At 42.8% G+C, this 20845-nt stretch overlaps 1 protein-coding gene across 2 annotated transcripts in view; it reads right to left on the bottom strand.

Moving 5' to 3' along the window:
* emid1 (EMI domain containing 1) overlaps positions 1-20845 on the bottom strand; it is a 55915-nt gene that overhangs the window by 8181 nt on the left and 26889 nt on the right. For both annotated transcript variants that reach the window (XM_085475413.1, XM_085475414.1), the window contains 6 exons: positions 6497-6586; positions 5849-5910; positions 5598-5730; positions 4451-4495; positions 4253-4360; positions 2103-2228 (listed from right to left, as the gene is read on the bottom strand). In XM_085475413.1, coding sequence (XP_085331539.1) covers positions 2103-2228; positions 4253-4360; positions 4451-4495; positions 5598-5730; positions 5849-5910; positions 6497-6586 — 564 coding nt within the window. The remainder of the gene's footprint in view (positions 1-2102; positions 2229-4252; positions 4361-4450; positions 4496-5597; positions 5731-5848; positions 5911-6496; positions 6587-20845) is intronic.

Genomic DNA, 20845 nt, shown 5'->3' with positions numbered 1-20845 from the left:
TGTCCTCCCAATGAGCTCCACAGAACAAATTATATTTTGGTTATATTTCCATATGGTGCTGTTTTTGATTAGGTTCTAATTTGGTAGCCAAGCTCGATAAGCGAGCCATATTTTGCCTGTGCCAAATAAGAAATTGGTCATTCACCAACATTTCATAAAGAAGCAAAATGGCAAAATATCTCATAATAAGAAACATGAACTTCTTGATCCAACTACATGCACCCTGTTAGGCATCTTAGTGGATGGTTAAGTTTTTGTGTGACAAATCAGCCTTACCTCTAGAGGGCAGTGTACTCCAATAAACAGTCAAACTCAATCTCACGACTTCGCCAGGGCAGTAAAATATACTAAACTGTAGTTTGATACGTATATAAAAGTTCAACATGACATAACAAAAAAGTTTCCACTGTTGAACAGCACTGACTGTGCATGCACAGCCACATGTGTTCGAAGAGGAAGGGCCAGTTGAAGAGGGTGGTTCATGTGTGAATGTTAGAGGAAATGTACGTTTGTTGGGTCATTTTATACTGTCAGGAAACACAGGTCCAATCACAGCATGAGGCCTCAGGAGAATTAGAGAGAAGGTGGAGGAAGAGAACCCAGAAACATCCTTCAGCTGCCTGATTCTTGTTGCACACCACTAAAAAAAATCAGGGCTGCTTTTTTATATCTGATACGCTTCATTTCCTGCTTACAACAAACTGGAATCTGTGGCTTGACGTAACATGAAAATCTGCTCGACCACTAACAAACACTGAGGTCATGCTTTTAAACAGTCCTGTTCTTAAGTACTACGTGTTGGCCGCTGGTTTAGGAACCCTCTCCAGTCCTGCAGACGGGAATTCCAACATCCTGATGCAGATGTCGAAGCCAAATAATCCAGTGTTTTCCAAAGGAAGCTCTGCACAGAACCCCCGTCTTATGTTCCCTGCTGTTACTTTGATGTGAAAGAAATGACCCACAGTTTCGGAAATAATCATGCCAACCTCTAGCCTGCGTCTCCACACAGGAACCCGGAGCCTGCAAACGGGTGTGCTGCATATTTTGTTTTTACCACTGAACCCATGTATAAAACCCGCCTGTGTGCTGACCTTGGAAGAGCTGGTGTGGGCCCCCATCTGTCTGTCACCCCCTCCACCCCCACCTCTTCCCTCAGCTGCCTGAGCGACCTACATCTGGAAGCTGTTGAGTGACATCAGGGGTGGACAGGTTCTCATCCCAGCATGTGAAGTCTGTGTCAATCTCTCTGTCTCTGACTCCATTTAACACTCTTTGATTCTGTCCTACTTGGCTGGTAGACAACAAGGAGCAAGTAGCAGTTAAAGGATTAACGTCATCTTGCCTGTTTCCTATTCTCTTTGTTTCTTTTGTAAGGCTGCTATAGACACGTGAACATTAGTTTAAAGAGTCAAGCTGGAAGTCTTTAAAATTGATGTCACCCTGCCTGAATCTGTGTGCGTACACAAGCTGATTTTGTTTGGACGTGGAGTAACAGTGACTGGTTTGGCTCAAAAACACACCAATTCATGCGAGAAGGTGGTGACATCTGACATGGACCTATTTACCATTTGGACATCTAGGTCCGTTAATAATAGGTTATGAAAAGTCATAACTGGAACCAAAGTAAAAGAGCAGAACCAATTTTTATAAACAAAAAGGAATAAAGTCACATTTAAATGGAATATACAGCAAATCAAGCGGAAGTGGGCTGTTTTTAAAAAGTCCTAACAGCTGACGTCCTTTGAGATGGAGATGCTTTAGTTTGACAATAAAGAGACTGAAAATAAAAAATAAATTGGGGTTTATGGAGTTAAATAGAAGTGTTGTACCCCAAATCCCCATCTTTGCTTGAGGCTGACAGCTGATGGCTACATTACTAGGTAGTAGCACAGCAGTTAACAGCAGTTAAGCGAAAAGGTGTAAAAAAAGTTTAGAATAAAAAAATATTTTTTTACTAGTTCTACTAAACTGAATTTGAACTTTGCTCCTTAACAGCGTGAAATGATTCGATTTATCAAAAACCTAAATGGGTATTTTAAATGTTTGTAGTGAATTAGTGTCATAATAACTACATGAGGTCTCTTAGTTGCGCAGGGTCTTACTGTGGTCTGGTTCTGGGATGCGGGCACTGGCTGGTGCTGGGGAACCTGCAGGGCCCGGAGGCCCCGGTGGGCCAGGCGGGCCTGGAAGGCCTCTCCCTCCTGGCAGTCCTGTTGGACCACGGGGGCCTGGGAGTAGGCATGACAGAAAAATCACCATGGTGACAGACGTTCTGTACAGCAGGGATGTGTCACAGCGAAATAAGACCTGAGTTTCCTCTGAAGAGGCACAGCTCATGGCAGAATGATAAATGACTGTGGCTTATGTGACGACAAGAGGACAAACAACAGAGAGGAAAAAGATTAGATAAAGTGTTGAGTGATGCAACATAGTGTCTCTTAGGAGTGAGTGTGTGTCTGTGTCTACATGTGGAGTAAGATCAGGAGCTAGACTGAACAGGAGAGGTGTATAAACTTTCTTTTGTCTATAGTTAACTAGAAGATGGTCTTTAATTTACCAGTGCTGGCATCTTTACAATGGGAAATTCAAATAAACACAATAAACTCTGCAAAGTGTTGCTTGGACTGGTTCACAGTAAATTAAATGCTCTCTACATTCACAAAAATGGCAAATCTGTAAGTGCGCATAAGCAAAAGGGACCCTCGTCACCCCCAAGCGTTATTTTGAAGATGGAAAAAAGCACCACAGTGACATCTGACCTCATTGTTTGGATTCCTCTGAGGTCAGGCTGTATGCTGAACACAACCTCTCGCCCTCCACCACCTTTTTTGTATATATACTAAATGACATTTCATTATTTACAGATTTTCAGCATAATATATTGCATCTGATTTGACATTTTTACTGATCGCAGTAAAGAAACAGCAGCAAAACCAGCTGCTTTGGCTGCTTCATGAAGATCGCAAGCTGCAAGATGCAGCACAGTGTTCAGAGGGCCAGAAAAAGCAGCTCTTTAAAGCCTTTGTGACATATTAGGGAAAACAATTTCAGTTTTTCTTCTAGGATAATGGTTCCCCAGAGCAACTATGGGATGATATGGCAAAATATTAGTCAGCATTTTAATACGACTCTCCTGTAAGTTATCAGGGCTCGTATCATATCATACAACATCACTTCTCCTAACTACAGCTGTTCACTTTTGATTTTTCCCACAACCTCTGGCTTAAGAAACATATTTATCTACATTTAGCATGACACTGGATGCATTCCAGGCCTGTGTTTATCTTTCTCTTTGAGTGTTAAAAAAACAAAAATAAAAATCAGTACAGTAAAATAAGAAAACCACAGCGCTGCTTTTGGATACCTATGAAGTAATGGAGATAGAAAAACACCAACACCAAAGGGGCATATGGAAATCATAAGGCTCTGGGATTTCGTATACGTATCGCTTGTGTTCATTTCAATTGAAGTCACATGGTGGGTTTGTAGTTCAGCGTTTGCTCCAAATCTCATCTTTACCCAGCAGCAGGCAGAGAGCAGGGGTCACATGTTAGCCTGAGAGGAGAGGCACTCCCTTCACGATCCACAGCAGAGGAATAACAGCTTATAGCAAGAGCAGATGTTGTGACACACTTATAGACCGCCATTTACTTTATTCATTATTCAAGTCACAGCTGCCTCCGGATTTACGTTTTTCCCCGCAGGTCATTTATTATTTGTACATAACAACTGAACTCTGAATCTGTGGAACAGATTTATGATCCCGTGTCTGTTCTGGCTGCCGACCATGAAAAGCAACACATGTTGGGGAGTTTATATACAGTCAGAAAACAAATACTTTGCTACTTTGCTTCTGGAGCATGCACTTTTTAGAAACCTATGATTTTCAAAGCCAACCAGCAAAATACTCAAATTCCAGTAAGTTACCAGCAGGCCTCAAGGGGGGTTGGATTGTCCCAGCATTTAGTGCTGGAGGGTCTGCACGCCGACTGAGAGGTTTGAGGGAAAGACAAACGCTCTGGATATGGACATCACAGGTCAGGAGGAGATACTCTCCTGTTGTTTTCATAGCCCTTTGGCCTCTTGTTAGCCATTGTTCCACAGACAATAGTGACTAGATAGGCAATAACTAAACAGCTGATCTGACATACCCTCTCTCTTAGTGGCACACATGCAACTTTACAACAGGACGAGGTTTATTTGTTACTCTTATCTCTGCTAACAAAGACCTTTTCCTTGAGTCCACCGTTACCTGCTGGTCCAGGGGATCCTTTTGATCCAGGGGCTCCAGACGGGCCCCTTGCCCCGGCCCCACCTCGAGGCCCAATAGGACCTGGCAGCCCTTGAGACCCTGGCTTCCCTAAGAGAAGGAAACAGCCATGAGTAATCGCAAAGCCCTAACTGGTTTACATCTTAAGTAGTTTTACATCAACTGAAAGTTACAATTTACCATCTCTGCCAGGAAGCCCATCTCTTCCCTTTTCACCCTGAGGACCTGAAATTAAAACAGGAGAGGTTTGATAAAAACAATCCAAGTATAATCCACCAAAGGATGAGGTGCAAACAGTCACAGGAAGAATGTGTCATTGTGTTTATAGGTCAGTATTAGGGCTCATTAAATGTTTTAGCTAGAAAATAAAACATTTTTAAAGTGCCAATTTTATATACATTTTAAAGGGCTAGTTAATTCTAACACAGGAAACTGATTTCCCTTACCTAGGCAACTCTTGGGGTTTATGTAAAGCTTTGGTTGTAGTGATTTTGGGAATACTTTATTAAAAGGAAGCAATTTTACACATCAGATTTCATTTGCAGCTCTTCCATTATTGGAAACAGTCGTATAAAACCTGCAGAGAACAGCGTAAAGACATTAAATGATTTCATTTATATCAGAATCTATTAAGGTCTTATTCAGCAGAACCTCCACCAGAACAGTTAAGCAACACCCCACACATAGTGGTGCTGAAGAACAGGCAGAATGAGGAAAATCTAAACCAAGCCTTCACTATGCATTACATAAGAGTGCACTTTGGCCTGAAGGTGGCACCAGAGGAAAACTCACAGGGTGCTGGTTTAGAAATGGTTTATCCTGTGGGGAGAAGGAACTGGTTCAGAAAGATGTTTTATATTTCTGATTTACAAATGGATCAGGGAGCTTTTTCTTTGACACAGGGAGCAGTGGATGAGCACTGGGGAGTAACTCAGCCAGAGCGGTAGACCAAACAGCACTCAATTTCTCCAGGTTTGTTTCATTTAAGACAAATAAAAGTCTTTAATTTGAAAGTCCAGTAAATCAAATCTTTCTCTTGCTGATGGTATAACAACACTGATGACTGCGTCTTTAGCTGCAGCCAGTGCTGGGCTCAACTCCAGGAAAGGAGAGGACGCTCACAGAGCTGAAAGAGAGCTGCACTCTGACTTTTGTTAAAGGAAATAAGTGCGTGTGCATTGGGTGAAACAGGATACGATCAGAGGTGTGCAGGTAGCGAGCAGGAAAAGCTGCAAGGAATGATTTCTGACTTAATTATTAAACGTAAACGTTGACGGAACTAAATGGAAATGCCTAAACTTGACACGTGAGAGCAGGATACACCTACCTGCAGGTCCCTGCTCACCAGGAGCTCCCTGAGCGGGCACAGCCCCCATCAGTAACGAGGTCTCTGGAGCAATTCCCACTTTACCCTGAAGGTGGCGATGCGATATGGAGGCCGGAGCTGTGAGTAATTGGACCTGGTGCAGGAAAACATAAAACAAGCGCAGGTAATTAAAACAATACGATTGTTTAATGTAGGCCAGTCACGTTCCTCAGCGTTTCACATGCTGCGTCTGAACAAGTAAAAGTCTTCACCTTCTCCTCCAGCGTGTTCAGCCTGTCGCTCATAGCAGTGATTCGACTGCAGTTGAGACAATCTGAAAAACAGATTTTAGTTGGAGGAATCAGACATGTAAAGATGTGGCATACCTACTTTTAGGATTAGGCTTAAACTTTTTCTTTGATAAAGCTTATAGTGAGAGCTGGATCAGGTGACCCTGAATCATCCCCAATTATGCTTCCAAAGGCTCAAGCTGCTGGTTGACCTCACGTGATCCACTGAGCACTGCTCTTTTACTCTTTTCACTCCCCGTGTGATGAAATGTCATTAGCTTTGTGCCTTCTTTCTCCTGCGGTTTGTTCTTTGTCCTCTATAGGTATCATGTGCAATGTGCTGACCCCATCACCCTGCTATTGATTGTTATTGTTATATCTTTGTTTTCCACCCTGGGCCTGGTTGTGAGGTTTTTACCTCCTAAACGGGAGCTGTTGTCGTCCCTCTGTTACCAACTAAATTACCAAGTTCTTACTTAAACCATCTCCCTACCTTTGTACCTAAAAGATCTTTTCCTCACTGTGTTATGCATCCTGAGATTAATTTTGTTGTGGTTTGGCATTACAAGAATAAAACTGAGATGAGAATTGCCGTCTAGTCAAAATAATATCGTATTCACAGTTACTTACTGGAGATTGCTTCTCCCGTGCGTGCAGGTGGCCGGCGTAGAGTAGATGGTTTTCTTAATGCCTCTTGAGCTACAAGCCGGTTTCCTGCATCTGTTTAAACCAAAAGACAAAGTGGAATAAATGTCAGTTCTGTGTTTTGCATTTGAAGTTTTTATAATTTCCTGAGCTTGACAACATAATATTTAGATCCCAAAAGGTTAATTCTGTTCATCTGGACGTAGCATTTTCAGTGGGAAACGTTTCGCCACTCATCCCAGTGACTTCTTCAGTCTCAGCTGACTGCAGGTTTCCCCAACCTTATAAGCAGTACCTTTGCACAAAGGTGGTTAGTGAGTGTATTTTCTAGTTTACCAGTGGCATTAGAGCTAAAATGATTGCTTGGGAAAGAAAAGGAAACCATACATCATCATCTGGTTTAAGTAAAGAGACTAAGACAGGAGTAGGCAACTCCAGGCCTCAAGTGCCGGTGTCCTGCAGATTTTAGATGCATCCTTGATCCAACATGGCTGATTCAAATTGCTAAATTACCTACTCACAATCTCTTGAAGTTCTCCAGAGGCTTGGTAATGAACTAATCATTTGATTCAGGTATGTTGGCCCAGGGTGAGATCTAAAACCTGCAGGACACCAGTGCTTGAGGCCTGGAGTTGTCTAACCCTGGACTAGGACAACGCTCATCTCTGATTCTCACCGCCAAACTGTAGGATTCAGCATTCAATTTTGTGTTTAACCTAATGTCATCACTCCAAGAATTCAGTTACAGACTGTGTTGTGGGTTCTATCAAGATGTTTCACATACATGAAATTGAAAATGACCTCTGTGCTGTTTCTGTCCTCCAGGTGAGCCAGACAGAGCTCAGAAAGGGAAATTAACAGTGACAGTTGCAGCTCTTGTATGTGTTACATTTCCAAAGAACAAACACTGTGCTGCATTTCAGCTGAATTGTTTTGCTTTTGCCTCGTTCCTTTAAGGAGGATAGCATCGCAAGGCCTGGGAAAGAGGGCGTGTGAAGACAAACAATAGTTTCCTTGTTGAAAAAGAATGGGGCAGTCTCGGTCCGCATTCTGTTTTGCCTTCATTTTATGAAGTGTGGGAGTTTGTGTCCCAGGGTTGTAGATGATTTGAATGGGCAGACCTCTGTGGAAATGCTAGACTGACTCCATTGTCTGGCCTGGGCTGGCTGTGGTTGGCCCAGGTGCTCCTGATACAAACAAGAGGCTGGGTTCAGCACCTCATTAGCCACCAGGAAGCATGCCTTTCCATTCAGTGGCCAGCGGCCACAGTCGACGCCAAGTACTACACTGAACGAAGCCATGAAATAGCACCTGCAACACAGAGGTGAAGTAGGACAACGGCATTTTTCTTAAACAGCTTCGCGTTTTGTAGCATCGAGATGTCATAATCTGTCTCTATGCACTGCAGGCCCGGAAAAGGAAAATAGAGCGCTTACTGTCATGAAGGAAGAATGAACGTTTTGAAACCTGAGACGTAAAAAGCATAATGAGTTCAGATATTACCCAAAGAGGGGAGAGTGAAAGGGCAAAAGAGGAGTATGAAAAGTACACAGAGCACATGGTTTAGGGTAAAGTGAGACTGCTCCAATAATACCCCGGCCCCGCCTCTCCTCGACCTCTGTGCTCATGATTTCACTGTTTTGGGTTCTGGGTATTTCTCAGAGGATTACAAGTGTAGATGGATTCAAACCATGTAATGTTATGGCATGACCTCCGGATTGTAGAAAACTCCTCCATGCTTCAGTAACAGCATAAACCTTGCACAGAGACGAGGACATTTCGATGTCTGCTTCACTCTTCTGCAGCGTACTTCAGTCTACACGGAGGAAGGCAGAGGAGACAAAGAGACGTGTCTATGTGCATGCACATCCTGCAGGCTTTTCTCTGTGAAGCCCACTTCATATAGATGGCTGCATTCAATTACAAAGGTAGGAGGTGGGGGTGGGGGGGGGGGGCTCAGGATAAGAAATCTAGCTCTCCCTCCTCCCCTCCTGACAGCGCGTCTTTTCCCTCTAAAGTAAAGAACATTCAAGCGCCAAGATCCCCTCACCCACACTCGAGCTATTGTATGAAGCATTATGCCGGCTTTGGCACAAGAACTATAGCCTCCCACACACCTCTTGCACACTTTCTCTGTCTCTCGGTCTTGCAACAACAAATATTGAAATCTTCAAGACCCCTTTTTTTCTTTAGCATCCCCTCAGACAGTATCACTTTACTACAAAGCCTGTGGCGTGCACGCATGCAGACCTGAAGAGTGAGGATGACTGGGATGCCCCAAGAGTGCCTCCATCGCTCTGCTGGCCAACAATAACTTCATCACAGTTAATGAGTGGCCCCTGATGGACACGGTTCATCGTATCCCCTATTTGTTTGAGCTTACTGGGCTAATTGCCCCAGTGAGAGGGGGATCAAAAAATGTGTGAATGCATCTGATCTTTTTACCCCGTGTTGCACTGGGTTCCAATCAGTGACAGACTCAGAGTTCTTCATTAGAGAAAGACCCCTGCAGAGAATTCAGCAGACCAGAGGCTGACATCAGCCAGCACTTGTTAAGCTTTTCTCTCTTTTGCACAGAAATCTCACACAGAGTTGAGTGAGTTTACAAACCCTTTCTGGATTTTCTTTGATGCTTCTGGTGCAATAATCTCCGAGGAACATGAGGGAGAGATGAGCAAAGGTCACAAAGAGAAGGTTATCTTTTCCCATTTTAAAGTGAGGGTGCATTTTCGAGAACGAGCAAAAGGATCGAGGCAAAAGTGTTACAACTTTTAATGAGGGTTCTGAAAAACAAATCAGTTATTCGACCTAATCTGACATTTATTATGGAGTTCTGAAGTTATCCAAAAGTCAAAGGGAGATTCTGCGCACACATTTAAGCATGCGGCCGGTGGCTAAGGCTAGACCATTGAAACTGCATGCTTAAATCCGGGCAATAAGTCTGCCAAGCCGCACATGCAACCTTGTAAACATCGGTTGAAACCCTAACAGACTTTCTTTCCCTCTTGTATTTCCTCTGCCTCACGCCACCGCAAACAAAACAAAAAACAACACTGGAGCTGAACTAATCGTGTTGTGCTCTTTGCATCTTATATCCAAACTCTCCAACAGAAACAAAACGCACTAACATTTAGTTATGCATGTGCTTTAAATATGTCGGTCACTGCATTTGGATTTTACTGACAGAAAGTATGTTTAAAATAGTCTAAAACAAAAGTAAGACACATTGAAGCAGACAGAAGGAGAGTGAGTGGGAGCTTGCCAGGGTAACAGACTGCTTTGTGAGCCAACAGTAGAGACACGCTTACTGTATGCCAAGTGCAAACGGGGCCAAAAGGGGAAAGACCTGAAACTGAACTGGTTTTTCAGTAAAATTGAAAAGTTAAGAGAATGCAGCTTTTCAATTTGGATCCCAGAAAAGCATTAAAAACTTGTTTTACTGTAACACCTTTTTTTGTGGTCGCAGCTTTATTAAAAACTTATTTTTATTACTTGAAACTGAGTCGGCGCCAAATGCACAATGAACAGGGCTTTAGCAGAATCTCTATGATCTAAGGTGTGTGTGTGTGTGTGTGTGTGTGTGTGTGTGTGTGTGTGTGTGTGTGTGTGTGTGTGTGTGTGTGAGCTCTTATGTAGCATTTTGTCTGTGTGAGTGTGAAAGAGACACACACACAGGGCTCTGTTATTAATGGACCAAGGTCATTCCTTCAGTGATACTCTCCCTGTGAAAATAAACTTGATGCTAAGAGGCCAGTTAGCCCTGCCAACCAGAGCCTTTAAACACACATCTCACACCCAGCTGCACTGACTGCCTGATCCTGGAAGCTCATAACCTCCCGAGGTTTATTTGTTCTCCACAGTTTGCGGACTGACTACCTCTATGAACGTACGAGTGAAGCATTCGCAGTTTTGTCAGCAGATGGTGGATGAAAATACGAAGATATGCCTGAGGAGCCTTTAAAGGGTTGTCCGTACTGTTTCCCTGCATCCTGCTGTGATGCATCAAAGTTGGACGTTCCTGTTAGGAGATACAGTCCATGGTGTGGAGGCAGCCGTGAACAAAAAACATCAAAACGCACACACAAACACACGCGCTCACACTGAAGCGAGCAGACACAGCAGAGTACAAGGTCCTGATCCGATCCATCTCTGTCTGGTCAATTAGCTGAGCTCAGCGCTGCAGCATCATTAGTGACTAGGCGCTGACAGCCGGCCGGGGGAGGCGTTTGTCTCTGTCTCTGACCCCGGACAGACTGAAGACTGCCGCCTTCAGATAAACACACTCACACACCATCGACCCGCAGAGAACACCGACTCCTAGAAATAAGTCAAGTTGAACAAGGTGGCTGCTCAGAACATATGTTTGCTGAGCAAGCAGTTTCTTTTGTCTATTCTGAGACATTAATCTGATATGGATTCATTCATGCTCTTCTTCCACTTCCACTACCTCTAATGCTCCTTTCCCCCAAAAAACTATATTCAGTATTTGTGACTTCTGAACATCAAAAAATATACAAAAGACACAAAAATGTGAAACTATAAACTGAGAGATATGAAGTAGAGACAAACATTTGATCCAAATCTTAATATTAATCTTCCTGTAAGGAGACACATCCACATTAAATATACTTTTGTTGTCCTTGCCAATATTAAATGCTGTATTTTTACACTTAGCTACATTTATTCAGTCACAGTGGTCTGCGGTCTAGTACCACAGAAACCAGTGCTCCCTTCAAATTATTCCAATGAGTTCCAGTGAGTTCCTTGTAGTCTGGGGTCTATCTATCTCTCGCCAGCTGGGATTGTACTGCACTGGTAACAGGATCATATTAGCAAAATATCCCAATCCATTCTTGATGCTTGGCTCAAATCAGTCTTAACTTATGTATAAGTCTATTAAAGGAGACCCTCCCTGCTAAGGCTGGCAGGTCCCAGTCTGGTGTCTGAGCGCCATTGTTTACTCTGCCTTCCCAGGGTGGCAGGTGTCTTTTATTAGGTGATTGACTTAAAGGTGGGATGCACATCGTCATTTCCTTACTTCAGAATTGCCATTCTGTGTCTTCTACCTCCAAGTCTGAGTCATAATTGCAGGTAAGAAGGAAGTGCAGCCTTGCCTCTAACAATGGAGGAAAACAGGGGGGGGGGGGAAACAAAAAAAGAGGTAAACAGAGCAAGACTGGATCTAAACTTTTACATTGCAAAGTTTGAAAACACGGAGGCAGCCAGCCCACATCTGGTCTCTCTTTACACATCTAGCTGAGGTGATTGAAAGGCCCGCTGCAAAAGAAACCACGCTACAGCCTCAGGGACCCTGCGGTGAGAGTGTGAAGGGTTAAAGGTTTTAGCCTCATGCAAACGCATCTCACATAATCAATCAGTGCAGACACAAAAACGCAGAGCAGTGGAAGGCAGCACACCAGAACCCCAGCATCTAACCGCACCCTCCACAGAGCTGGACCTCCATCAAGATGAAAATAATCGATTGCATTTAGTCTGACATGCTTTCTGTTTATATTAGTCACATGTGTTTTTAACAAATTAACGAAAGAAATGAAATGCCTTACTTAATATGTGATGCTTCATTTTGCATTTGTCCTCAACAGTTAGTTTAGTTTTTAAACAGGACACATAAATCATCCTGTATGTTCAACCTGTTACCAAACAAATTTAGAGAGTTAAATCTCTGTAATTTACAGTGTACTAGAGTTTTAACTTGTTCTCTGCTGTGAGATTTCCACACTGGTGCACTTGTAGTGTTGGTTTGTCAGAATGAAGAGGGCTGCAACTGTAGAAACAGAAATGAGTTTCAGTTGTGTGCCATGAAAAGCGTAAAGAAAATGTTCTGATGCTCCAGACAGAAACTCAGCATTCAGGATCAGAATTACAGTCTAATAAAAGAAAGCAATCAGTGAGGCATGGCGATGTTTGTGTAATTACTTTTACTGCATAGAGGTGGGAGGACACAGCTCTGCGCTGAAAGTCAAACTAAAGCAGTTTGAACTTTATCCTGTTGTAGAGTTGGGGAAAAGAAACTTAAAGTCGTATTGTGCACAGAGAATAAATTAGACTGCATTGTGAAATTTTTAGCTCACTCTCTTGCAAAAGGTAGTCCAGTTCCAGCAGTTTTTCTAGTCTATACTGCTGTGGAAACAGTTTATTCTAATTTATTTTATTCTGGTTTATTTAATTTGTTTTGGGGGTTTTTGCCAATTCAAATTGATCCCTTACAAGAAAGGGAGCAGTTATAAGACGCTCTGATGCCTGCTTATATAAGTATATACATAAATCACCACATTTTCACTTGGTAAGGCCATTATTGTGCTTTATGTGATTTGGAGTTGCCCAAAAAAAGCATGCCTGCACAGATATCTCTTTAACAGTCCTGCATTGTAAGCAAACACATACATATACTGCAGATGCAGCTCAGTTTGAGCAGAAGTTTTCTTTGGGCTGTGACTCTGCCAATTCTCACATCAGTCCTTTCAGCTCCTCCAGCCCATCCAGATGTGCTTGCACACAAAACCTCTAATCTTTCACAGGAAGGAGGAGGGTCTCCCGCCTCTCCGCCAACTTCTCTGTCCCACACAGGGCTGTCTTTACCTCACTGTCCCTCTCGCTTACTCTCCCTATCGCTCTCTGTTTTTACAGCACATGCCTGTAGTGATGCTGATGTCAGTGACGGGGTCTGCATCTCAGTCTGGCCGTCCCTCTCACCTCCCTCCCCAGCAGGCGGAGGTGTGTAATTACAGAGCAGTGCTGGGCTGAATGGTCTGACTGGTGGGGTGACTGCGGTCTGCTGACAGAGGTGTTTGTCTAGCCTAAAGACATGTGCTCCCATTGGCATTCTGGGACAGGAGACTGGTCACACTTGGCACGGACAGCTGTGAGGTAGACCTCTCTGCACAGGATGTGGCATAACTTCCCCTCCCTCCCTCCCTCCCTCTCATCAAGCTTCCTGCTTCTTGCATTTTCCAGTAAGTTCCATCACGAGAGACCTGCAGCTATCTGTCCCACATCAGCTTAGACTGGATACTGGAGAATACCTGCAAGGCACTTCTAAATACCAGTTAGAGGAAAATTGAGCTTTGTTTCCCAGTCACTCACCAAGTTCACCTCTAATTACTAAGCAGAGCAGCTCTTGTTCCACAGTTTGTTAACTGCCTGTTTAAGGGTGAGTGTGTCTTGGCTGTCTCATTGCAAGACGCTGCCTGATTGTCCAAAAAAGCAGGAGAGGCAGCGTGTGTTTAAAGAGAGAGCCACAAAAAGACAACGGGTCTGGTGTTTATGTAAAGCCTCAAAAATTCAAATGAATTTAGAAAAGGAGTAAACATTATTTGCTGCAGTAAAAGTAGCATGCACACACACAAACAAAGAAAACAAAGCATCACCATATGGCACAATGGAAACAATTTTCTCCTTGCCATGAAAGCAAACAATGCTGCGGTTTGTGTAAAGTGGCTAAAATTAGTGCTGGGTGCATTTGTCAAACTGCAGCATGCTGACCTAAGACAGTATGTGGTCGGGACAGGGTGCACTACAAATCTGCCCCACAGTCTTTAAACATTTCCACTTGAAAGCAGCAGATGTGTAATAAAAGCATGTGGCACAGGCTGACAATCCAGCTCACACCCTTCAGCTTTATTAAGAGAGACGCAATAACGCAGAAGTCCGACGAAGCTCAGCTCCTCCCTCCTGATCCTTGTTGACCCAAAAAAAGCTGCTTAGTAAACTTTGGCTTGGCGACGTTCTCCCTTTCAGTGATGTGCAAACTTTCTCTTCTCCTCTGCGGTCACCAGGGAAACGAGTGAAAACAGGACAGCATGGCTACACACCAGCACAGTTTGATTCTCTTGTCTGTGACCTCTCCATAAAAAACACTTCTGACACACAACAGCAATTAAACCCCACCGCTCCTCTCAGCCAGAGGAGACCAACAAACCATAGCTCTGAAAATATTCAAGAACAGAATTAGTCAGACATACAAACACACACGAGCTCTGACTTATTCACTCAAAGATACTGCTTTTGACTACACAAGCTTTAAATATCTTCAGTGCTACAGTAAGCTCTATAACAGCTTGCTTCTACTGCAATTTTGCTCTGATTCTGTCCGCTGTGATATCAAGGTGCTCAGCCACGTGACTGCTGGGATGTGAGAGTGCGGAGGCATCATCACAATGAAGTCCAGTATTTTTTTTTCTATTTAAGTTTCATTCAATTTATAATCATTAAACCCTAATTCACAGTTAGAAATGCTGTCAACACAAAAATGGCAAAAATTGCAGTTCTTCAAGCTGCCACTAGAGGATGGCTGTGTGGCATGAAATTGGTCACAAAGAATCCACCATAAACTTCCTCGTGATTGTTTTGGTCGCAGCAGTCACCAGTAGTTTATATAGAAAACACCAACTTGTCTGCAAACACTTGTAAACTACTCTCCAAGCAGTTGTGAAACAGTGAAAAGTGCAACACAAACTGGAAACGGAGACTGTTTGCCTTTCAAAGTAAAAGCTGCATCGTTTTGAAATGTGCTGATTGCAGTGATGTGGCACAGGGTCTTCGTTTCTGGTTTTTGTTGCACATTTTCTGGTTTCACTAAAGCTTAGGAGAGTAAATGGCAATCGATCAGAATCAGAATACTTTATTAATCTAAGGAAATTCTGTAAAGTTTCTGTAGACAAGGTGATCTCTTCTATTCCATGGGTGTGTGCTGCAACCCGCTAGCAACCATAAGAATCACAAGGAGGTTTTTTGATGCTGTACTGCCTTTGCAGCTGATTTCACCCAGTGACAGGCAGCAACCTTCATGAACCAGTCAGGTAATACACATTTTTCACTAGTGACCGGAGGCATACTTGTCTCAAACCCTGTGTGACTGAGGCCTAACTTAACACAGTTTACTACAGAAAAAAAAATGTTACACTAAAGCTAATTTTCCTCTAATTTTCTTACCTTTCAAAGTAAAAGCTGCACCCTTCTCATCATTTGCCATCTTGGTGTTTTGAAACTAGTAAGGGATGGATTGCACTGAGAAACCGAGGATACTGGATGCTTATTGGCTACTGCCTTGTGACTGAGTGCAGCTGTTGTGAACTCAATGTGATCTGAAAATAGTGACTGAGGCCATTAAGTCATCAGAAAAGTGTTTCCTGAGCTCACAGAGGAAGGAGCTGAGGGTTGTTTTATACACAAAAGTCTTCTATACACAGAAGTCTTTCTGCAACCAGAGGAGTCTCCCCCTACTGGTCACTAGGAAGAATGCCTTTCTCTTTGCAAATGGATTTTGGGGTGCTTTTAGCCTTTATTGCAACAGGAAAATGGGGAGAAACCCCAGGGGGAAGACACGAATATCTTTGTAACAGATTCAAACCTGGGCCTCTGCATTAGCCTATGACATATGGGTTACCTACTCAACCCAGTGAGCTAAACCAGAGCCTCTGAAAGAATGCAGATTTAAGACATTTCTGCTGGCTTTACTTTTCAGACCCAGAAGTACGCTCATCATTTACACTTTCTAAGGTCCACATTCTGCAGAAACAGCATACAGGCTGAGCTCTTAAATGTTGAAGCAATGCAGCATTAGTTGGATGAAATGTAATGACCTAACTGTTTTTTTCACTGTCTCTCACATGAACTGCCTTAGTGGCTAGCACCGAATAAGCTTCAATTTCATGCAAGATGAGATGTTAAACACAGAAAATCTTGGAGGAGCAGATATAGCCAAACAAAGGCTATTAAGACTAAACATAAAAGACGCTGAAGTGAACAATGGCTAAAATAACAGCAGAGCAGTGGTAAAGTTTACACTCTGTAGCTCTCTGCAAAAACACACTGCTGAATTCCTGGCCGCAAGGCCCTTCTACTCTGACCCTGCTCATTATAATACAGAAGCTCTGTGCCCACAGCTACAGCCAAGAAGAGCATAGGCTACTCCACAACGCTTCAGCCAAACGTCCTGGCTCACGTCTTCTGCTGTACACACTCTGTGCTCGGTGAGTAAATCCTTTGCCCTCTGTTTGAAGGACAAGTCCCATCCAGCACACAGTTTATTTGTCCAAGGCTAGTCTGAAAGCTCACTTATTATGGCTCAGAGGCCTGTTGCCACATCAGCCAAGTACAATTTCCCTGCTGTGGTATGATTTGTGTGTGAGCACACATGAGAGTAAGTCTTCTTAAGAGCGAGGTTTCAATAGCCGATATTTTTCCTTAACCACCCATGTAAACAATAAAAACAATTGAGTCTCTTCTGACAACCATGCAGAAGGAGCCATGACAACCAAATACAAATGGTCCAGTTGAACACAATGACTGTGCGATAGTGACAGCACTTGTCCATCCAGAGCCAAGACGCGACTGCCAGACTGTAGATATTCCAGCTTCCCTCAGGACGATATTCTCCTTCAATAGCAAACCATAAAGCTGCCTCAGTCTGCAGGGCTATAAACAAACCGAGAGCAGCAGACATGTGTGGTAAAAAGTGGGCCAAATCTTTCTTCACAATTGTTTCAGTTTTCCTCGTGATTCAGCTTCTTCCAGAGTGCATTGTCCGCTTCCTTCACCATAACAAATCATTTGATTTGTCAGTTTCCTTTGGGATTTCTCACGTAACACCCTAATCTCCATTTTGCCTCCATAAGCATGGCTCATGTTACTGTGGAGGTACTGGAGTCCGCTCTGAGGTTTGACAGGGTGAAAAATGCTAGATGTAACACACTGAAATAGCTAAATACCACTGTTTCACCACATACTTTAAAGCAGGACAGAGGCAGAGGAATCTTTGAGAACATCTTTGCATCATTTTCTCATCATAAATATGCTCGATCGCCAATATAAACAGTGTTTAGAAAGACAAACTGTTGGATAAAAACAGTCTGAGTCTTGCCGTTTATAGCAGCGCCCGTTTATTGTTACTTTTAACTATTGTGAAAACAAAGTAATTGTGTCGGGTGAAATTATGGTTTACAATGAGAATTTTAATGGTTTTAGCACCTGAACGGGGAATAAAATTTGGCTGTAGTTCTAGAAAAGGTTTCGCCTCACTAAACGTTTGTCACTTTCTGAAAGCAACTGCTCTGTTTTTTTAAATTTCAGTGTCTGTCTAATTTTCAGACCAGGCCCCTGTTTTGTCACTCAGATGTTCGCATGCTCACTTGTATGTGGATCATATCCGCACTTTGCCACAAGCTAGTTCAGAAATATCCCCCCAAAAATGACTTTAGACATGTTTTATCAGGCAAGAAATTAGAATTTAAGTATATATAAACTGGGCTTTGGTGATTGAGACTGAAACAAAGTGTGTACTGCTATAAACATCTGGATAATTCTTTTGTTTCAGTGTTTTATGACAGCCAACCTTTTACCCAACCTGCAGCTGCAACCAACAGCCACAAACACTCTTGACAATGTGTTGTAAGACGTATGTTTTAAGCAAATTACTCTTCTTCTTTTTTTTTTGCAGTGTTTTAATAAAATGTTGCTCTACCTAATCTGCACTCCAATAATTCAGAGCCATAAAAGGTAAAGCATTTAAGGTAAAGCAGGCATGGAAGCCTGGCTTTTAAAAGCAAAACTGTGTTCGTGTGTCCAACCTGCTGCATGTTGTGCATGTCGGGAGATGTGTGTTGTGGACCTGATTGAGTTGCATGTTGTCAAGTCCTGCAGATAGAAACCTGGCATAGCAGAATCTCAAAACACCTCATTTGGCCACCTCGCACCATTTCCTCAAATGGAAATCTCCCTTTAACCAAGGAATGATCACAAAATCTCGTGGTTCCAGCTGAGAAAGGGAAAAACATCAGACACACACTTTCCACTAGATCGCATCAAATCCACCAACTGATACGCCATCACTCCATTACATGCAGTCACACATGTGGAAGCAGCGGCACGGAGCCAGGATCAACATCCCTCCCTTCACACTCCAGACTGATGAGTCCACTGCACGCCGTTTCCTCTTCATGCCAAATCTAAGCATCACTCTTTACCTCGCTACACCTTTATGCGCAGTTCTGCACCTGTTAAAACACACGCGCACGTGACAGAGGCTGACCACGACAGTGTGGGTCCGTGGCCCGCAGCTATTCAGCGGATGCTACAGCGTCCTCTGTGCTTTGACAGATCAGACGCTTACAGCGAGCTCTTCTTGTAACATACAAGCGAAAAAATGAAACTGTAATTAAAGACAGCAGGATGGCATTTTTAGTTTCAGAAGAACGGTGGTGGGATGAAACCAGATGGAGATCAGCTGCTGTTCATTTTACACGGATTACAGATGTTTATGAAACAGCTTCAGGATCCAAAATGACAAACAAACACAAACGTATTTAATTCATGAGGAAACAGGAATTAAACGGGAAAAGTAACACAAGCTAGCTTAAATCTCAGTAATCTCACCAATAAAACATTGTTCCTGTCATATTTGGCTTCCACTGCCTAAAAATGGGCTATAATTCAATAACATGTAAACATATTGTGGTATTTTAAACATTTCTATTGCACAAGTTAAAAAACGAAAACAATAAATGAGTAACTGAAGGTTTTGGTTTACATGTATTTTGTCTGATGTAATGAAACACTGAGTGATTCTGCTAAACAACAATTTGACTATTTTATTTATTTTATAAGATACAGATGGATCTGTTACTACATATGTAATTTTTTGGACTTGGTGCAGATCGTTTGGCCTCTAAGGGGGTTTTTATGGATCAGAAACTCACATTGGTCTGAAAAGGCTCATGGTAACACCTCATTGTAACTTTTCATCAATCATCATCATTTATTTATTTTCCTAAACACTCATTCAGTTGCATGGAGGCTTTAGCGTATCCCATCTGTCAGAGGGCAAGTGCAGGGAACAGCCCGCACATATAGGGCTTAACACTTAAAGACAACACAACCATTCACACTCACATTTACACCTACAGCCAATTTAACCCAAAGAGAGCCCGCGCAGACATAAAGATCCCAGCCAGCCATTGGATTCGAACCCAGGACAACTGTGGCGCTCTAATTTATTTTGAATTAACAGTGATTTATTGCTGACAAAAAATAAAATTATGAAGTAATTTCTAACTGTCAAATTTATTTATTTGTATTGTTGCTATAAGCAAGAAAACTGACTTTCGTAATACTTGATTTAAAGAGCTTGTAAATAGGCAGATGTGGTGACAGCGGCATAAATCAAACAGCTGTCTGTTTTCACTCACTAGTTATTTTTAATCTTGCTTGTTGTTTGTTTGCATTTATTTAGTCCTTTTGTTAGATTTGGGCACTGAAACTACTCGGTCAGAGTGCGTAGGAAAAGATTGTGGTTTGGGCTAAAATAGGAAGAGTTAGAAATGAGGCCAGTCTCACTATTGCTGCATCACACTATTATTAAAAGACGACATCTCTGTTTTGAGACATCAGCAGTTTGGTGTAAACAGCAGTATTTGGCAGCGTGTGTGTGCAAACAGGCTCACTCTGCTAATATCATCAGCGTGGAATTAATATTGTCTTATTATTGATGAGAAGATGGACAAGTTTGACCCAAACAACAACAAATTGCATCAATAAAAATATAATATCACATATGTAATAATTACTAAACATTTCTATTTATCTTTTTTTATGGTTTGTAAAGGATTATTTACTAGTTTCACTATGATTTCCTAGTTAATTAGAAATCGTGTAAGATTATTTGACCTAACCTGTTTATGCATAAGTGTATGCATAATTTACACATGCACAAGATAAACTCAACTGTATACAGTATATACACTCCCACGGAGTGAGTGGAGTAAATGACTGTGTGAAGACTGAGCTCCTCTCAGTCTAATCCCTGGGTGAATGGTGTGCTGTGTGCCAGGCATTCCTCTGTGTCTTTCCAAGGCTTTCTGGGGATTAGACCCCACTTACTTGCAGGGGCCGCAGGGTGGGATCAAAGCTGGCTGAGCTTTTTGGGTTCAGGGTGATAGCAGTGGAACGGTGAGCCTGCGCTCAGGTGGACTCGCAGGGAGGCACCGGGGAACACGACACCGCGGCTGAGACGTGAGACGGTGACACAGGTTGCACGCACCTGGTGGGGGGTCAAACCTATTCTAATCTGGAACTGTTGTAAACACCGCTCTGGTGATTGATGGCTGGCCCGCAGGAGGTAAGACTTTAACCCCTGCAATAATGCAGGCATGCCAGGCCGCGGCTCACCGGGGTTACACAAATGCACAAACAAGAGATCCGAACGGTCGTTTTCCCATTTCTCCTGCAGTTTGCGCAGCATAAAGAGCCTTTCATGAGGAAGATATAAATGAAACATGTATGCGACAGACTGCACAGCAATCTGGACTTCATTCTCCT

The sequence above is a fragment of the Copadichromis virginalis genome, linkage group LG12, assembly GCF_057382275.1.
Source record: "Copadichromis virginalis isolate Kocher_CV1m ecotype Utaka linkage group LG12, C_Virginalis_male_GT1.1, whole genome shotgun sequence".
Lineage (NCBI taxonomy): Eukaryota > Metazoa > Chordata > Actinopteri > Cichliformes > Cichlidae > Copadichromis > Copadichromis virginalis.
This window is presented reverse-complemented; position numbering and strand designations above follow the sequence as displayed.